This window comes from Triticum aestivum, chromosome 2B (assembly GCF_018294505.1).
Source record: "Triticum aestivum cultivar Chinese Spring chromosome 2B, IWGSC CS RefSeq v2.1, whole genome shotgun sequence".
NCBI lineage: Eukaryota > Viridiplantae > Streptophyta > Magnoliopsida > Poales > Poaceae > Triticum > Triticum aestivum.
This window is the reverse complement of record NC_057798.1, coordinates 104182210-104200095: the sequence shown is the minus strand read 5'-3', so window position 1 is coordinate 104200095 and position 17886 is coordinate 104182210. Positions and strand designations below refer to the sequence as shown.

The 17886-nt window shown below is 54.8% G+C and overlaps 2 protein-coding genes across 4 annotated transcripts; both read right to left on the bottom strand.

Annotated features, from left to right (window-relative positions):
• Window positions 1-4838: 4838 nt before the first annotated feature.
• On the bottom strand, window positions 4839-7616 carry LOC123043722 (uncharacterized). Of its 3 annotated transcripts, XR_006419497.1 has the most exons (5): window positions 6995-7616; window positions 6781-6927; window positions 6521-6709; window positions 5101-6444; window positions 4839-4883 (listed from the first exon to the last, which is right to left on the bottom strand). XR_006419497.1 is itself a non-coding variant. In XM_044466261.1 (4 exons), the coding sequence occupies exons 3-4, from the start codon at window positions 6640-6642 to the stop codon at window positions 5502-5504; spliced, it is 1065 nt and encodes a 354-aa protein (XP_044322196.1). In that variant the 5' UTR covers window positions 6643-6709; window positions 6781-6927; window positions 6995-7616; the 3' UTR covers window positions 4839-5501. The 3 variants fall into 3 exon arrangements, 2 of the variants coding, with proteins under 2 accessions (XP_044322196.1, XP_044322197.1); XM_044466261.1 differs by having other exon boundaries at window positions 4839-6444; XM_044466262.1 differs by having other exon boundaries at window positions 4839-6444; window positions 7012-7616.
• A 239-nt stretch (window positions 7617-7855) lies between these two features.
• On the bottom strand, window positions 7856-10428 carry LOC123043721 (pentatricopeptide repeat-containing protein At3g18020). The gene has a single exon (XM_044466259.1). The coding sequence runs from the start codon at window positions 10254-10256 to the stop codon at window positions 8058-8060; it is 2199 nt and encodes a 732-aa protein (XP_044322194.1). The 5' UTR covers window positions 10257-10428; the 3' UTR covers window positions 7856-8057.
• Window positions 10429-17886: the final 7458 nt, after the last annotated feature.

The following is a 17886-nucleotide window of genomic DNA, read 5'->3' as shown; positions in this document are numbered from 1 at the left end:
TGGTTCCTGTTCTTCTTCGGCATCGTCGTCCATACCGTCGATGTCTTCGGAGTCGAAATCAAGCATGTCGGTTAAGTCATTGATAGTGGCTATCAAGTGGGTGGGGGGTGGGAGACGAATTTCTTCGTCGTCCGCTTCCCACTCAAGCCGGACATAGTTCGGCCAAGAGTCTCCTGATAGGGAGAGGGATTTTAATGAATTTAGCACGTCGCCCAAGGGCGAGTGCTAAAAGATATCCATGGAGGTAAACTCCATGATCGGTGCCCAATCAGGTTCGATGGGCACGGATGTACGCGGCTCGGAGCCTGCGGCCGGAGACGAGTCCGGGGGTCCGATGACGCAGACCTCATTGAAGGCGAAGTCTGTGTTCGGCTCTATCACTGTTGAGTGTGCGGCCTTCGTGGCGGGGTCCATCCACCCATCCTCGGATGGCACGATCTGCTCCGGATTAAGAGCCGGGGCAGCCGCAGGTGTGCTCTCCCGAACACCGTCCGATGGCAGATCTAAGTCATGCTCATCGTGACTGTTCGGCGCACCTGTCATGGGCTCGAATCCGTCGAAGATCAAGTCTCCGCGGATGTCGGCGGTGTAGTTCAGACTTCCAAACCTGACCTGATGACCAGTGGCATAGCTATCGATCTGCTCCAGATGGCCAAGCGAGTTGGCCCGCAGTGCGAAGCTACCGAATACGAAGATCTGTCCGGGGAGGAAGTCCTCACCCTGGATTGCATCGTTGTGGATGATTGAAGGCGCCATCAAGCCTTACCGTGACGACAGAGTGGAACTCTCAATGAAAGCACCAATGTCGGTGTCAAAACCGGCGGATCTCGGGTAGGGGGTCCCGAACTGTGCGTCTAAGGCTAATGGTAACAGGAGGCGGGGGACACAATGTTTACCCAGGTTCGGGCTCTCTCTATGGAGGTAATACCCTACTTCCTGCTTGATTGATATTGATGATATGAGTATTACAAGAGTTGATCTACCACGAGATCGTAGAGGTTAAACCCTAGAAGCCAGCCTATGATTATGATTGTTGTTGTCCTATGGACTAAACCCTCCGGTTTATATAGACACCGGAGGGAGCTAGGGTTACACAAAGTCGGTTACAGAGAAGGAGATCTACATATCCGTATAGCTAAGCTTGCCTTCCACGCCAAGGAGAGTCCCACCCGGACACGGGACTAAGTCTTCAATCTTGTATCTTCATGGTCCAACAGTCCGGCACAAGTACATAGTCCGGCTGTCCAAGGACCCCCTAATCCAGGACTCCCTCAGCCATCTCCTACGAAGGAGGTGGTCGGCCTGAGGCTGGATGGTCAGATCTCGAGATCTGTCATCTAATCCCGGCCACGAGTCGAGAAGACAGGGTTGCCGGTGAAAACCAAGCCGATGGTAGGCGATGTCGGCGTTCTGCGTCGTTACTGTTGGTGCAATAATTTTCCTCCCTATATTTTGGAGTTTGTTGACATAAACAATATGAGACTTATGTGTTTGCTAGTGCACATAGAGTAATAGGTCCCTGGAGTCAACAGGAGTTTGATTCAAATGGAAGACAATCCCCTGTGTAGAAGTGAGGGTTATCACCGAAGATTATGATAACAAGAGTGACCCCTCAAAAATTGCTGACGCGAAGCAATTGGTTCTGTGCTCGTCCGAAGGAAGTGACTGCGACCAAGAAGGTTGAAGACAAAGTGAAGACGTAGCATTTATTTTGTTGTTTCTCTTCTCTTTATTGAGTCATAGGACCATCGTACTACTAGGAGGGGTGTAGCGTTCAAAACTTCGATTCTCTGATGCTAAACCCAAATCCTATAAAAGTTGCGTGAGAAATCTCTTTGTGTTCTGAGTAAATACTTGCCAGCAAGAGACTGTGATCTTCTTCGCTGCGAGAGATTTGTCTCTGACCGAGGAGTTAGCATTACTTGGTCCTCAAGTAATGTTACCGTTGCTCTTGAAATCCGACCGTTGTGAACGTGTCGGTTGGCCATTGGCTGGACCGCGTGTCCAAAATGGTCATTTCCCATCAGGGAAGGCTGCGGCTATAAATAGCCACCCCACATCGATTGCGGCGGCTGCTCCGTTTGATTGTGAGAAGATTGTTGAGTAACCCCTCTCCCGAGTGATTTGAGTTTAAAATCCACCGAGAGAAAAACCCTAGAGCCAAAAAATTAGATAGTGTTCCAGCATCACTCGAATCTAAGTCCAGTACGCTCCGCCTACTACTCTTGAGAGCTGCAAACTCTCTAGGCGGTTCGGTGTCAATTTCTTCAGAGACCAAAAGTAATTGTGGTTATCAAAGAAGAAGTCTGTAAAGGTTCGGAGATCACCTCAAGTATCTACCACGAGTGATCGACATTGGTTGACGAACCAATTGTCGAGGAGAATAGGGCGAAGAGAGTTTATCTTCTATGTTAAATCACAATCCCTTCAACCAGACGTAGTCCTTGTGCAGAAGGGCGAACTGGTATACCAAATTCCTTGTCGCCATCGAGTATCACTGGTTACCTCTGGTACTCCTCTTTACATTCGAACTGTTTCAATCATGTGTTTTGTCTCGATGCATGCTTTTAGTTTCCATTCGTTAGTTTATATTCGCTCGCTGTACACTATTTTCATTCGTTCGGCTGCTGGGTTCTGAGAGTTTTAATATTTCCGAAGAAATTTTAAAACTCCCATTCACCCCTCTGGTAGGCATACTTCGTTCCTACAGTTACCTTGATGAAGGCATCATCGTGTAACTTCTGCCGACCCACTCGTGCTGCTCCGGGGGAAACCCTAGGATCTGGTCTTCTAGATCAGACGATGGCGGTACTGCGGTGTCGTTTCTTTCTTGGGAGCATCGTTTGTGGAGCGGCGCCGGAAGACAGAGGCAGGAGGTGGAGCGACTTCGTCTTGCACGGAGCTTCGGTGGAGATGTCAAGTCATGCCAGTCCGGCAGGTGCTACGTTGTGTCATGCTTGGTTGGCAGGTGCTACGCACGACAGATCCTCCAGAATCTTTCGTGTCTGGATGGACAAGCGCATGGTGGTGGCACCGTTGGGCGTCGTGGTGCCGTCGACATATGGACGGACTGGCAAGGATGATGCGGATCTCTCTCCTGAAGATGGTCAGCGGTCCGATGATGATGGCGGCTTCTAAAACGTGTGCATGTGGTGTACGCTTTAGGTATGCTGCACCGGCTATTCGTTCCGATACGTTGTGTAGATGGATTGGCGACATCATCAGTTTTAGATATTGGGAGTGAAACCACTCCAAATTATCGAGTTTTGTAGGTGCGAGTGGTGGCTTCGGGTGGCTTAATGTATGTTTTTGTTAGACCTTTGTTGGATAATAAATAAAGATTGTCGTATGCATTGATTGATGCAGAGACCGGGGGTTTTAACCTTCTCTTAAAAAAAACAAGACGTAAACTCATAAATTTTGTGAACGTAAACAGAAAACTGATCGGAAGATTTTTTTGGTGGTCACATGGATCGACACGTAGCTCATTAGTGAAAGGTCACCAACCGTGCAAGTGAGGGAGGTGTGTCAAGCTCTGAAACCGCACATGAAGTTTTCTCATCGTACGTAAACCTCCCAACAGAGGTGGTCCAGGGTGTTGATGACAAAGCTCCGCCCCTAACTCCTGTGGTGGGAGTATCATAACAAGTATCATGCATGTAAATTTTGATGGTGTGACATAAAACTAAATGAAGAAAAAGATGGTTGAAAATCATATCATATCATGATCGTTGCAATATGTGGCGGTGGGCGGTGAATCTCGCAGTGCTACTGAGCGGAGCATGTGAATCGGTGATGTAAATATAGCCTAGCTACTGCCTTCGCCCTTTGTACTGAGCCATCAAGTATATTTCTCTATTTCTCTCTTTGATAAAAAAAGTATATTTCTCTTTGTGGTGTGCAACCGGTCCTTGCACAAGCCAACAAACAATTCTTTAGAACACTCCCCTTGTAACCCCTCAAAAGAAAAAAAAAGAACACTCCCCTTGTAAGCCGTGTTGTCTATCCAAAGGTCTTGCTTAAACGTGGAAAATATCATGTCCGATTTGAAATGAGGTGCAGCCATGTCAGCCTCCGGGAAAGATTTGAATCTGAACTTCACTTCTTTCTCTTTCTCTTCATCTGAAGATGGTAGATCAAGTTGATCTTCTATAGGGTTCTTTGCATCCTCCTCTACCACTTTCTTGCCCTTGCTAGGAAGTAGAACATCTTCAACATCCTCATCTGCATTGGTAGCATATATATATCATCATCACCTTCTGTATATTTCATTGTCACTGACTGTCACAGAAATCTTCATCAGAATCCACATTATCACTATCACTTCCATCAGATCCTTTGCACTTCCATCAGATCTATGTGATTTAACATGTGTTTTTACATGCTATCTTAGGTTTGGCGATCGCACTCCTTTTCTCCTGGGCTGTTTCTTCTTTGTGGGGTGTTGTTTCTTTCCATCTATTAGTGATCGTATCAGACTTCTCCTTAGACTGATGGTCGGAAGATCTGCATGGTTTTGTGGTTGTAAAATTCCTGCTTGATTTTTATCCATTTCTGTTCCTGTGTATTGGTGTCAGGTTTCTTACGTTTTGTATGTTCCTACATGTTCATGCTTCACTCAGCAGTTGCCCCTTACGAGCTAAAAAGATTGCATGCATATAGCTCTTTAGTCATTGCACCATAGGTTCCTACAGACAAAGATGGGCATGTAGGTTTTGGTTCCTGCTGTATGGATTATAGCACCATAGGTTCTTATGCAATTTCTATATATCCTCAGAACCATGTAGTATTTCAAATAACACATCATTTAAAATTTGGAGGGCAAAAAACAAGCGGTCTTGCATAATCCTACACTGGATTGTATTCTCATCTTTCAGAATTTCCTGGAGCAACACAAGTGAGAAATTAACCGAGGCAAGTATTTGAAGAATACATCAGCTTGAACTTTAGAGGTAACAACTGCTATTGCATAATTCTAGACTTCATTGCCCCTTTCACAATTTTTAGGGGCAACACAAAGGAGAAATGAACCGAGGAGCTATAGCATTGATGTTTAAACTTCTCAACAACACAGAATCCAAGAACGAACAGACGACATACCTAACTTGCTCAGGATTTGATTAGTCCTTGAGGCCGCCAGGGAGGCCTGCGCAACAGACGAGGTACTCTTGCAGGGTACAGGGGCGAGCAAGAGGCACTAGATTCAGCTCTGGTCCAGTGTCAAGAAAAAGATTCAGCTCTGGTCTGTTATGTCGGTGGTACCATTTCAGTGGTTCATCTGGAGAAGCTGGCCCGTCAGTGGTGAATTCAAAGGGTGGATCCGCACTCTTGTCCGCCAGATACCGCACGCCGACGGGAGGGTAGCGGGCACCAGTCGCCCCCAGGTGCACCGCGTTCCCAGCCACGCATGGAAACGTCCTGGCAGAGAGGGAGAAGCATGCCGCCTCCCCAACAAACACCGCGCGGTGGCGGCCAATGTCCTCCACCGGGACGAGCCTCTTTCAGGCCACATCCACCTTGAACACCTGGATCAGGTTCCACCGGCACTCCTTCAACCTGTTCTCCACCCTGATCACATCCATGCGCTTCCTCCTGTGTGTCATGATTTTCCGCTCGTCAGCGCTGAGGTGATCAAGGTCGAGGTAGTAGCGCACCATGAGCATGTCGCCGCAGCGGTGGTCGTCGGGAGGGACAAGGTAGGAGGACACGTCGCCCCTGGTTTTGGGCTGGTTCACGACCACGGGCACCAACCGAGGCTCAGGACAGAGCCTCACATGCATTACATTCCCCTCAAGAGTTGCAAAGTAGAAGCGCCCCTGCAGGGTTGATGCCGACGATAACCGATATGATGCGTAGCTATTGGGTCTCCCAATCTCGTCATGCTCAACCACAGCCCACCGCTGGTCGCCAGGCTTGGCGTAGACTATGGCACGCCCACGGTCAATCATCAGGAGCACGACCGACGCTGGGGAGGTCTCTTCAGAGATGCCGGCGTAGATGAGGCGCTCTGAGGACTCCAACAGCCCCGTCCAGACAATGTACGCCCTGCCATGGTCTGGGGTGATGGACGGGAGGTTGGTGAAGGCCCTGGTGAGTGGGTTGAAGAGGCGCACAGCATGGCTCGCCTTGCCGCGCAAGAGCAGGAGGCCCTCGGTGCTGGTCTCAAGGTGGTGGCGGGAGAGCTCCGGGAGATCTATACATGCGCTGGCACCGGTGGAGAGGTTGAGAAAGCAACGGCCGTCGCCCTCGGTGCGGTTGGACAGCATGATCCAGCGGCGGGGGCGGAAGCGGCAGTCCAGGCCGCCTCCCGCGCGCGGATCATCGGTGCAGTTCCTCCACTCCTTGCACGCAGCACGGAGGCGGATGTACTCGGCCACGTCGTAAAGCAGAAGCCGACCGGCGATATCGTCAAGGAGCATCGTCGGCAGGTTCGGCCAATCTCGCCTGACGGCACAAGGATAATCATCAGAAATAGAAAAACAGGAGAAACTAGGATAGAGGATAGGGAATTTTGACTGACCATTCCCCATCGTGGCCGCGTTTAAGCAAAGGATGATCTCTGCCACAACATCGCAAGGAACCAGCAAGGTTACGATGGTTTCGCTTGCTCATGCGACCTGCCCCCCAGATCTGCATCCTCATTTCCGACTGATGCTGGATGATGTGTGGCGGCGGCTAAACCCTCCATGGGCATGGAGCAATTCGGTGCCTATATATATTTTCCATTTTTAATACTTACTAAAAAGTTACATCATCTAGCATTAAAGCTCAGCTTATTACCTTCCATATATGGTCATCAACACCCAGAGTAAAAGCGAGCAATGCTAAGCTGGAGCTGCTACCTCTGTATCTCTACCTACCATGTCCAACCTGTGCACGGTTCTTCATGTCTTGGATCAACATCATGTCAGACCACCTGTTCGTCTCCTACAAAGTTGGTGATGGAATTAGCAATCTGAAGCCACCCTAATAAAATCAAAACATCGCCGCTCACCAGAGTTTCCATTATACCAGGCTCTTTTGGTCGCAGCAGACAGCTGTGTCTGCTGCCATGGAATCGCCTCAGAGAAGAGCAGTGTCAGCGTTCAGTATCACCTCCCCTGGACCCAGCAAGATCCATCCCCTAATCCTGTGTTTTAGAGCTCCGCCATCACCAGAAGCAAATTGCTCTTCATAGATGAACTCCAGGCTAGCAGCATACAGTTAACAAGCCCGACAGTAGCATCAGTCCATGTCAAAACGCTCTCATACCTTGCGACGCGCCAACAATACCACCCGTGAAGTGATTAAGTACCTTATGACATGCTGTTACATATATGGAAACCCCAATGTCTTGGATCAGTGATTCACAGGCTTGCAAGCATCTCCATGAGATCTTCATCCAAAGAGCCCAGGTGCACTTAGACATTGTAGAATAAAGTAGAGCATGCTCCCAAGTATCTTCATATGCATCACAAATACAACAAGACCTGACAGTTGCGAGCAATTGCAAAACTGGAGCAACCTGAAGACACTACATGCAGTGTTCTTTACTCTCCATCGGTTTCTGCAAAGTTATGGATTTCAGTTGTTGGGTGAGTACTGAGTAGAGATGCACTTATAAAACATGTCAGATTTGTTATCGACAAGCTTATGTCAAGTGCAGAAGGGGAGCCTTGGCGCAGTGGTAAAGCTGCTGCCTTGTGACCATGAGGTCATGGGTTCAAGTCCTGGAAACAGCCTCTTACAGAAATGTAGGGAAAGGCTGCGTACTATAGACCCAAAGTGGTCGGACCCTTCCCTGGACCCTGCGCAAGCGGGAGCTACATGCACCAGGTTGCCCTTTAAGCTTATGTCAAGTGCAGCCAAAAATAAGTTGTGTCAGTCAAGCTCAAGCCTTATTCTCCAATAGGTGGACAAGTTACCAGCTTTGCCGTTGTCACTAACTAGGCCTTCATTGACAGGTGCAAAATAACAATAAAAAATTAGCCTTCATTGCACAATGTTCTAATATGTGCCCCTTCTTTTTTTTTTTGAAAAGTATGTGCCCCTTCTAACCAGCAACACTTTTTCTTGTTCTAGAGCAAGCCAAAAACCCTTCTGGCTACTTCGGAAAGTGGTTCTCTTAGAGGTTGCTTATACTGCTTGTTGAAGCCATCATCACTGATTGTATGATCCTTGTCCATTGTTGGTCCAACCACTGAATTGTCTATCAGATAGTTCTGCTCTTTCGCTGGCTCAGTAAGATCTGATGGGTTCTCAGTCATTTCTAGTGACCTTCCAGCTTCTTCAACCTTAGCTTCGTTGTTATTCTTGCATACTTCATCCAAATGTTCTGACGATGATGACGATGACAATGAAGGCATCTCATTTTTTGTCGAGACGATAGGCTCTACTTTGTCATCTGCAGAACTTTGATCGACATGAAAAGTGGGGACCTGGTGCTCCTCCTCTTGTTCTTCATTGCCATAAAGGTGCAATTTCTCAAGAATCCTCCAAGTCACAGCATCCGGTGAAAGGCCATACCTTCTCAACTCCTTCACCAATTGATAGGCCAACTTCTTCAATCCCTGCTTGCAGGCAGTGTCAATGAGTATGTTGTAGCAGACAACACTGGGACAAACCCCAGAGTCCGCCAACTCATACAGGAAATCGCATGCCTGCTCCAGTTTCCCCAGTTTGCAGAGGCCTCTCAAGATTGCACTGTACACATAACCATCATGTATCCCTGATGGCCAGACCACATTGTCCCAGAATGCCTTTGCTTTCTCAAGTTGCCCCGCATCGCACAACCCTTTGATCACCACAGTGTGACTCACAGAGTCGGCAATGATGCTACTTGATTTCATTTCATCGATGACCTGCATTGCTCTGTCAACTAGCCCAAGGGAGAACAATCCCTTGAGGACAGAATTGTAAGTGACAACATTAGGGGCGCACCGGCGCCTGGGCATCAAGGTGTGCAGCACATGGAGGGCTTCTGCATGCTCGCCTACATCCAGGTATCCAGAAATGAGTGTGGTGAAGGTGACAACATCAGGAGCACAGAATTTCCCATTAATCATGTCGTCCAAAATCTTTCTAGCCTCCTGGGTACGCCCAACTTTGCAGAAGCCATGAATGACAGTGTTCATAGTGATGACATCTGGTTTGCAGTCCCCCTGCAACATGGACACAAGCACACTGAGCTGCTCGCTTGGGTTGTCCACAGCACGCAGTGCCCCAAGGAACATATTGTATAGCCTAGTCCTGGTCTCCTCATCAGGTTTCTCATGCCCACATTGAGGCTGCAGCATCAGCTCCAGGACATCCTTGGCCTTGGCAAGCTCTTTCTCCCGGCAGAGCTCTTCGACGAGTACCTTGTATGTTACCTCTCTCGGTCGGTACCCGGAACGCATACCTTCCATCACCAGCTGGTACGCCCTCAAGCGTCCCCCGGGCTTCTGGCTGGTGCATAGCCCGTGAACAATGCAGTTGTAGGACAGGGTGCTTGGGCACAGGCCCCTCTTCCCCATGATGTACACTATTCTGGAGGCGCCATGGTGCTGTCCAGCCCGGCAGAGCGAGTCGATCATCTGGGCATAGGCAAACTCGTCTGGGACGAGGCAGCGCCGCTGCGGCATCTCCTCGGCGACGCCGAAGACAATGTGGAAGAACCCCTCGCCGCACAGGCACTGCACAAGGTTGGCAAACGCCGCGTTCTTGAGCCCCTGGTCCTCGTCGTGGCAGCGCTCCATGCTGGGCCAGAGCTGGTTGTCGACGAGGTCCATGGCCGCGCCGACGTCGCGGCTGCGGAGGAAGGCCTTGACGAGGAAGGTGCGCGCGAGGGAGCTGGGGGCGAGCCCCCACCGGGGCATTTCGTCGAGCAGCTTCTGGGCTGCGCGAGGGTCAGCGGCGCACGCGTAGCCGTCCAGCAGCGCGGCATAGGAGACGGCGCTCGGAGGCACGCGCATGCGGAGGAGGAGGCGGTGGGCGAGGAGAAGGAACATGGGCGCGGCGGCGGAGGAGAGCAGGGCGAGGAGGCGGTTGTAGTTGGGGAGGGAGGGCACAAACGGGGCGGCCTGGACGAGGCGGAGCGTGAGGAGGGGCGTGCGCGCGCGGAGGAGGCGGGCGAGGAGGCCGTTGGCGGTGGGCGCGTCGAGGCGGCGCGACGCGGATGCGGAGGAGAGGAGGAGCGCGACGCGGTGGTGCGCCTCGGCGGAGCGGCCGGACGCGCAGAGCGCGTCCACCAGTCCGCCCAGGTCCGGCTGCTCGGGCTGCGGTGCCGCCGCCATCATGCCGGGGGCGAAAGGAGGCGCGCGGTCGAGACGGTACCCGACGCCGTCGCACGCTCGCCCTAGTTTCTGCGATCTGCCGCGGGCGGGTTCCCGCCGACGACCATCGTATCGGGGCCGGCCTGAACTTAGCGGTAACTAACTGACTGGGTGGACATTCAGTTCAGATTACTGCCTTTTTTCCCCCTTATTTTTTTTGTTGATCGTATACTACTTTTACTGTTATACTTAGGGGTTGTTTGGATACCGGGCGTTAGTCATAGGAATATACACAACGAGTTTTTAGCAGGTTTTTTACAAAACCTGTTTTAATACCATTTTTATCCATAACGGGTTTATGCAAAATCGTGTTTGTGTTGGGAAAGTAACTAATTAGGTCTTTGTAATTCTTTGTTTGGAAACCTGTCATATATCACGCATCAGGTCTTCTGTCGGAGCAATGGGCCACGGGTAGGCCAACCCGAGCCCCAGAACCATTCAAGACATCGGGACAGGCTGCGCCCCTCAAGCCGAGTCCCAGGGACGACTCCAAGATCTGCCGAGTCCCAGAACCGACTCCAGATATGCCGAGTCCCGGGGACGACTCCTAGATATGCCGAGTCCCAGAGCCGACTCCAAGATCTGCCGAGTCCCAGAACCGACTCCCAGATATGCCGAGTCCCAGAACCGACTCCAAGATAAGCCGACTCTCAGCTGACGACTTCCAGAGAAGCCGGCTGAGGGTAGTCGGCTTGCGACTCCAACCACCCCCTGCCTTCGCCGCGGTGGACAGGGCGGGGGACCAGCATGGCCGTCTCTACCCTGCCCACGAAGGACCAGCATGGCTACAGTGCGCCATATCGTTGGAGATCTCCATCGTGGCGCGGCACTGTTGCCATGCCGGCCCTGACCTCAGCCTTGGTGGGCGGCGCATTGTGCCCACGACGCCTGCCTGTACGACCCAAGGACGGTGGGACCGCCTGTCAGCGGGTAGACAAAAGACGGCGAGCGCGCCCTGAAGACGGACCCGTGGGAATCGGCTCCCTGGAGTCGGCCGGCCCCTCCCACGGGCCCCGCACGCCATTAATCAGACAAGATGGGGAATGGCGACAGTAAACGCACGCCAGGCGGCAGCACTGTTGCCATGACCTCATGACCAAGCCAGCGTCATCAGAAGCACCGCTACAGTACCAGACCTGTCCGCGGGGCCCGCCAGTCGATGGGCCCCAGTAGTCGGCGGAGAAGACGACGGCCTGAGAGACACACGGCTGGGACCCGCGTCCAGCCGGATTACCGTTGTACCCCTGGGCGTAGGCCTATATAAACCCCCAGGAGAGCCCATGCAAAGGGTTCGGACCCAGATAGCACTAGACCCCAGAATATAGGAAGGAGAGAGCTGGCCTTGCCCTCTTCTACCTCCAGAAACAGCTCCAGGAGCACCATTGTACTCACTTTGCCATAGTGACCATGCGGAGACCCCGCAGAGCAGCAGTAGGGGTGTTATCTCCACGGAGAGCCCTGAAGCTGGGTAAGATCCGTCGGCGTGCATGTCTTCGCCTCATCCCGCTTCCGGGCACCGGCGACGTTCTACTCGCTCCCACCATGATAAGCCATCCTTTGGCATATGTCGTACCCAACCCCCGACATTTGGCGCCCATCGTGGGGCGAGGTGCACCGTCATCCGGAGACCTGCTCTGGACGGGAACCCTTTTTCTCCCTGGCGAGCACAGCCAGCCCGACACGCCAGATGGAGTCTGTGCCGACGCGCTGCACGGCGCTGAGATCGCCGGCGCGGCCAGCTGCCTCGCCGAGCTTATCGGTGAGGTTCGCCTCTCCGATGAGCCTGCGTCCGACGCAGGCACGAGCGGCCCCGAGAGCCTCCTCGCGGGTCCCCCCTGTTTCGGACCCCGCATCCGAGATGAGCCTTTTCCCAAAGGGTTCACGCTCCCCCGAGACACGCCCAAATACACCGGCACCGTGAAGCCGGAGGACTGGCTGATTGACTACTCCACAGCCGTCAATATAGCAAACGGCAACAAGCGTGTTGCCGTGAGATATGTTCCGCTCATGCTCCAGGGCACGGCCCGGACATGGTTGAACAGTTTGAAGCCCCGTAGCATCAACAGCTGGGTCGACTTCACCGAGGCCTTCGTCCGCAACTTCACGAGCACATACAAGCGACCTCCCAAGCCTCGCCAACTCTCCTTGTGCGTGCAAGGTCCCGACGAGTCCACTCGTGACTACCTCACGCGCTGGGCCGAGCTTTGGAACTCCTGCGAGGGCGTGCACGAGGTGCAGGCTATCGAGTACTTTACTGCCGGGTGCAGAGAAGGCACCCTTCTCAAGCACAAACTCCTCTGCGACGAGCCGGAGACCCTCGATGAGCTGCTGATCACAGCAGACAAGTACGCCACGGCCGACTCCTCCATGAAGGCGGAGATTCAAGTCAGCGCGACTGGCAAAGTCGCCCCTCAGGCTCCAAGAACTCCGGCGGGGGACACCAGTCGGCGGCAACAGCAGAACGACCACAAGCGCAAGGCCCCACGGCCGGCTTCCAACAGCCGGCAAGTGGCGACAGTCGAAGACCAACAGCCGGAGGGGCCGCCTTTGACGAAGCGGCAGAAAGGCGGCAAGTCCAACTAGTTGCCGGCCTTCTCCTACGAGCAGACCCTGGATGGCCCCTGCAAGTTCCACAGCGGCGTGAAGCCGTCAAACCACACCACCCGGAAATGCCACTGGCTGACCAGAATCGCCAAAGGAGACGGCCTACTCCCTCCCCCGCCTGCTGGGCCGCCTCCTCCACCACCACCCCAGCAGCCGGCTGTCAGGCCAGTCGGCGTGATACAAGACGAGTTCCCAGATGAACACGAAGCCTATGTGGTGTTCACCAGTGTGGCTGACGATCGACGCAGCAGGCGCCAGCAGCAGCTAGAGGTGAACGCAGTTGCGTCAAGCACTCCAGAGTTCATGCACTGGTCGGAAAGACCCATCAGTTGGAGCAGAGCTGACCACCCAAAGGTGATGCCAAATCCAGGCTCCTACGCCCTGGTCTTAGGCGCCACACTCGCCGCAGATAGGTGGGCCGCTTGCTTCTCGCGAGTGCTGATAGACGGAGGCAGCAGTATCAACATCCTGTACAAGGATATGATGGAGAAGTTAGGAATCAAGCGAAGACAACTTCAGAGCAGCCGGACTGTGTTCCACGGCATTGTTCCTGGCCTTTCCTGCTCACCAACCGGCAAGATCCTGATAGATTTTACAGTTGATGCAGTTGATGCAGTATGTATCACGCTACCCTTTGTATTAAAGTATCAAGACTTTGGGCCCCCCCCGAGACGAGCTCGGGGACTGCCCTTTTTGTTATCCGTATGATAAGAATTATGCCTTCGAGTATATTACTCTTTGTTAATGCTGCTTGGCACCGGGCTCGACTAGTCGGCCCGGGGACTCGCCGCCTTGTGCTATGAGGTGCTTCCCGCAGTCAGACAAGTAGTGTGTGGCGCCTAAGCCGCCTCCTGTCCAAAGCCGCAGCTCGCAGAGCGACTGTTTGGTTGGCAGGAGTGAGGAAGAATGGGCGCCCATACGAAAAATGGCTAAGGAACCAGGGCACAAACATAGCCTAAGATGGCCTCCAGCATCTTTTAAGCAAAAGCCGACTCATGAGTAGTCGGCTTGCCGCTTTCTACTAGCCTCTATTAAGGAAAGCCGACTCTTTAGTAGTCGGCTTGCCGCTTTCTATCCAACTTGTTAGAGAGACTCTAAAATGGCCGAGTACTTGCCTTTCTAAAGTAGCCAAGCATTTGATCCAGCGGCATTCCGCAGAGCGGTTGTCCGTCTGGCAAGGCGGCAACTAAGGGAAGGCGGCAAGGCAAAAAGCCTAAAGAGCAATGAGTAAGGAAAGATAGAACTCAGATAAATATTTACATAGGCCCTTGGCCGAATCTTCAAGCAGAAGTTCAAGATACACCCCGCGGGTGGAATTGTTCGAATTTAACAAAGTTTCTCAAAAGACTACTAAGGCAGATAAAGCGAAGGCAAAGACGGCAGCCTAGGAGGCGGCATCCGGGTTCGGAGGGTCGGAGGAGACGGCGGTGTCAGGCGCCGGGGTGGCCGGCTGGGTAGTCTCGGTTTAACCGCCTCCGGCGGCAGTCGCCTTCTCCGGACGCGGCTCGTTGCTGGAGGCGCGGTCGAGCTGAGGCTGGTCGCCCGCTCCATCCTCTGGCACCTCCGTCTCGCCTTCGTCCTCCGCCTCGTCTTCCTCCTCGGTGCTGGAGCCAATCACCTCTGCCGAGTACTCGTCGTAGTCCGGGTTCATCCCGAACCACTCCGGCGGCACCTCCTCGCCGCCTGTAGGCCGCTCGGGGACGAAGACGCTGGTATCTGTGTAATCGGCAATCGCCACCGCACGCTCGACGAGGGCGCCCTCCACAGCCACCAGCTCCTCCTGGGCCTCTGACCGGAACGCGGCCAGCCGGTCCAGGTCCAGCCCCGGATACCACGCCTTGACAAATTCCAAGGCTCGACGCGCTCCGGCCCGAGTCGAGGAACCCTTCCAGGCTTCAAGACGGCCAACTGCGACCTCCAGCCAGTCGACAGTCCGACTGGCAGTGCGCAGAACCGGCGCGTCCGGCCACAAAGCGGCAACCGCCTGGGCGCCAGCACGCTGAAGCCGGTGCATCAACCGATGGGCCGGCCGAAGACGGGCCTCGATGCTCAGAAGCTGTTCGTCGATGGTCAGGGAGACGTTAGCAGTGATCTCCGTGCCATCTGCCCTCCGTGCCTCGCGGTTGGCCTCGATGGCCTGTGTGACTGCCTGCGAGTGGCCAGGAAAGAAGTCTGCCAAGACAAAAAAGAAAACAAGTTAGAGTCAATAGTTGGCCCGACCCACAGTCGGCGGCTCAAAGGAAACCAAGAAACTCACCATCGACGATGTTCTCGATCTCATGGAAGCCGGAAGTCAGCTGCGCCTCCTTATCGGTCCAGGAGGAGCGCTCGCTCTCGAACTCGGCCAAGAGCGCAGCCTCTTTCCTATCTGCCTCCTCCTGCGCCTTCTTGAGCAGCTCCTTTTGCTCCGCCAGTTGCGCAGCCAGCAGATCACGCTCCGTGACGAGCTTGCTGCACTCCTCCCCCTTGGCGCGCAAGGCGGTGCTGGCCTCGCCCAGCTGCTACTGAAGAGTGGTGTTGGCCCCTGAAGAAGAAAAAAGAAAAAAGACGATAAGTCGTCAACAAAGAAAGTCGCTGAGAAGATCCGTCCCGACTGCTCAGCAGTCGGCCCAAACCTCGGGGATTACAGCCCGCGGGTGCGCCAGCGGGCCCTCGCGAAAAAGAAGAAGGACTCACTCCGGCTCTCCGACAAGTCGGCGGTCCGCTTGCCCAGCTCCTCAACATTGCGGTTGAAGGCAGTAGCACGGAGGTTATGATACTCCTGTAATAAGCATTTCAGGCAAAGTTAAATATTTGGAACTCGCCAGAGGGAGTTCCGAGCCGCCTGCTCAGCAGCCGGCCCAAAACTCGGGGACTACACCCAGTGGGTGCGCCGGCGCGCCCCCACAGAGAAGAACAAGAAAAACAAGAATTAAAAAGGGAGACATACTCGGACGGCCGTTCGCGCTGCCAGATGCGCCCTGGTGCAGTTTTGGAGGGCGTCGCCCTCGGCTCACAGCTTCGCCTGGACGTCCAGAAGCGCTTGGTTCAGCGGACCTGTGCCGCCTCCGCGCAACCACCCAACGGGCGCGGCGCTCGTCGCCTCGGCGTCTGGGATTGCCGAGATGGCGGCGCCGGTCTCCAGGGGTCGCGGCGCCGAGGTCGCCCTCTCAAGATGGCGGCGCACTGGCGAGGCAACTTGGAGAAGCAGCCTCGCCTCGGACTCGTCCGCAGTCGGCGGCACCAGCAGGCCCGCCGGCTGTTCTCCACGCACGCTCCCAGACGGCAGCGGAGGCGGCGGTGGCGGCACGAGCGTGTCCGACATGGAGGCCTCGCCGCTTTCCTTCTCCACGACGGGGTTCTCGGCGCTGGCTTCTCTAGTCTGCCCCGTGAACTTCGGGGGCGGCGGCGCGGAGGACAGCGGGATGACGAACAACGCCGATTAGCGGTGCGCGGCCTCCTCGGCTTGCCGTCTTGCTGCAACGGCGGCTTCAGCCTCTTCCAGTTTTTTCTGGGCGGAGGCCGCCGCCTTCTCAGCCTTCGCTTTCTCCAGGCGGTCGGCCTCATCCTCGTCCCGCTTCTCCCGCGCGTTTCGCTCCGTCGCCTCCCGGAGGTCGGCGGTGGGGTCAACCCACCGAGTGTTGGCGGACGTCTCCACCGACCCCATGACGAAGGGGGCGGCGACCCTCTCAAGGGTAAGAGGAGCCCTGAAGCAAGGAGGGGGTGTTAAAAAAACTCGAACAGAATTTACCAAAGGAAAATAAGGCGAAGACAGAAGCACTTACGCAGAGACCAGTGGCGGCCTTTTCACTTCCTTGCGGAAATGATTGGCCTTCACGGCCACCTCCTCCCGTTTGGTTGCGGCGACTGCCCCCTTGAACTTCTTCGGCTTGCCGCCGAGTGAACTCGGCCCGGCGTGGCGCCTCTTCGCGCCGCCTTGGCCGGCGGAGGAACTCGCACCCGGCGGGCCAACCCTTGGCTGGCGGCGCGGGACGACTTCCCCTTCGACATCGTCTTCAGGCCAGTCGGCGAAGGTGGCCGAGGTCCTGAAGCTGCTTCCCGCTCCCCCGCCTCCGCCTTCGGCGTCGGCCTCCATCGTCGCCGCCCCCAAGTCGGGGTCATCGACATCGCTCTCCGCCCGGTCGGGGACGAACTCGCGGGGCGGTCTTTCAACGCCGGCTGCAGGCTGAATGAAGGGATTCTGACTCAAAGAAACCGAAAAGATTAGAAGTCGGATTCGGCTACAAAGAAAACAGAGCAACAAGAGATGCGACTTACCGCCGGAGGAGGGTTGGCGCGCGAGTACGGCTCCTTGCCGAACTGCCAGTCCACCGCGAGCTCACAGTTTGCGATGTGGTTCACCATGTTCGCCACTTCTGCACGGGGCATGTGCCTGGTGCACATCCGACTCGGGTCCCGGTGGTCGCTCATCTGACTGATCAGATGAGGCCGGCCTTGGAGAGGGAGGACTCAGCACGCCACGAAGGCGGCCAGCAAGTCGGCTCCATCCAGGCCCTCCGACTGTGTCAGAACTCGGAGTCGCGCTACGGCGGCGGCTCCGGCGGGAGTCAGCGTTTTGACTCGGTGGGACCAGCTGGGGAGCCTCCCAGCCGGTGCGCTGGCTTCGTAAGGCGGCAGATTGACCCAGTCGCCGTCTGGGGCGACGTTCTTCACGTAGAAATAAGACCGCAGTCACATCCTCACCGACTTGATCAGCGGGATGGAGGGAAACGGATTGTCGGCTGTCGTTCGCCGCATCGCGATGAAGGCACTGCACTGGGCCGGCACGCCGGCGACGTGCGTGCCGAGCTTGGATTGGAAGAATTCTCCCCACAGCTCGATGGTGGGGAGAACGCCGAGGAAGCATTCGCACAGGATGGCGAAGGCAGCCAGCACCACCACCGTGTTCGGTGTGAGGTGGTGCGGCTGGAGCCCGTGGAGCTCCAAGAAGGAGCGGAAGAAGCCGCTCGCTGGCAACCCCAGGCCGCGCATGAGGTGCGAGCGGAAAATG

Coding starts and splice junctions, on each gene's coding strand:
- LOC123043722 (XM_044466261.1), bottom strand. CDS start 6,642: ATGAGGATGCAGATCTGGGGGGCAGGTCGCATGAGCAAGCGAAACCAT. Junction 6,445..6,520: donor CGCGGCCACGATGGGGAATG/GTCAGTCAAAAT, acceptor TTGTGCCGTCAG/GCGAGATTGGCCGAACCTGC.
- LOC123043721 (XM_044466259.1), bottom strand. CDS start 10,256: ATGATGGCGGCGGCACCGCAGCCCGAGCAGCCGGACCTGGGCGGACTG.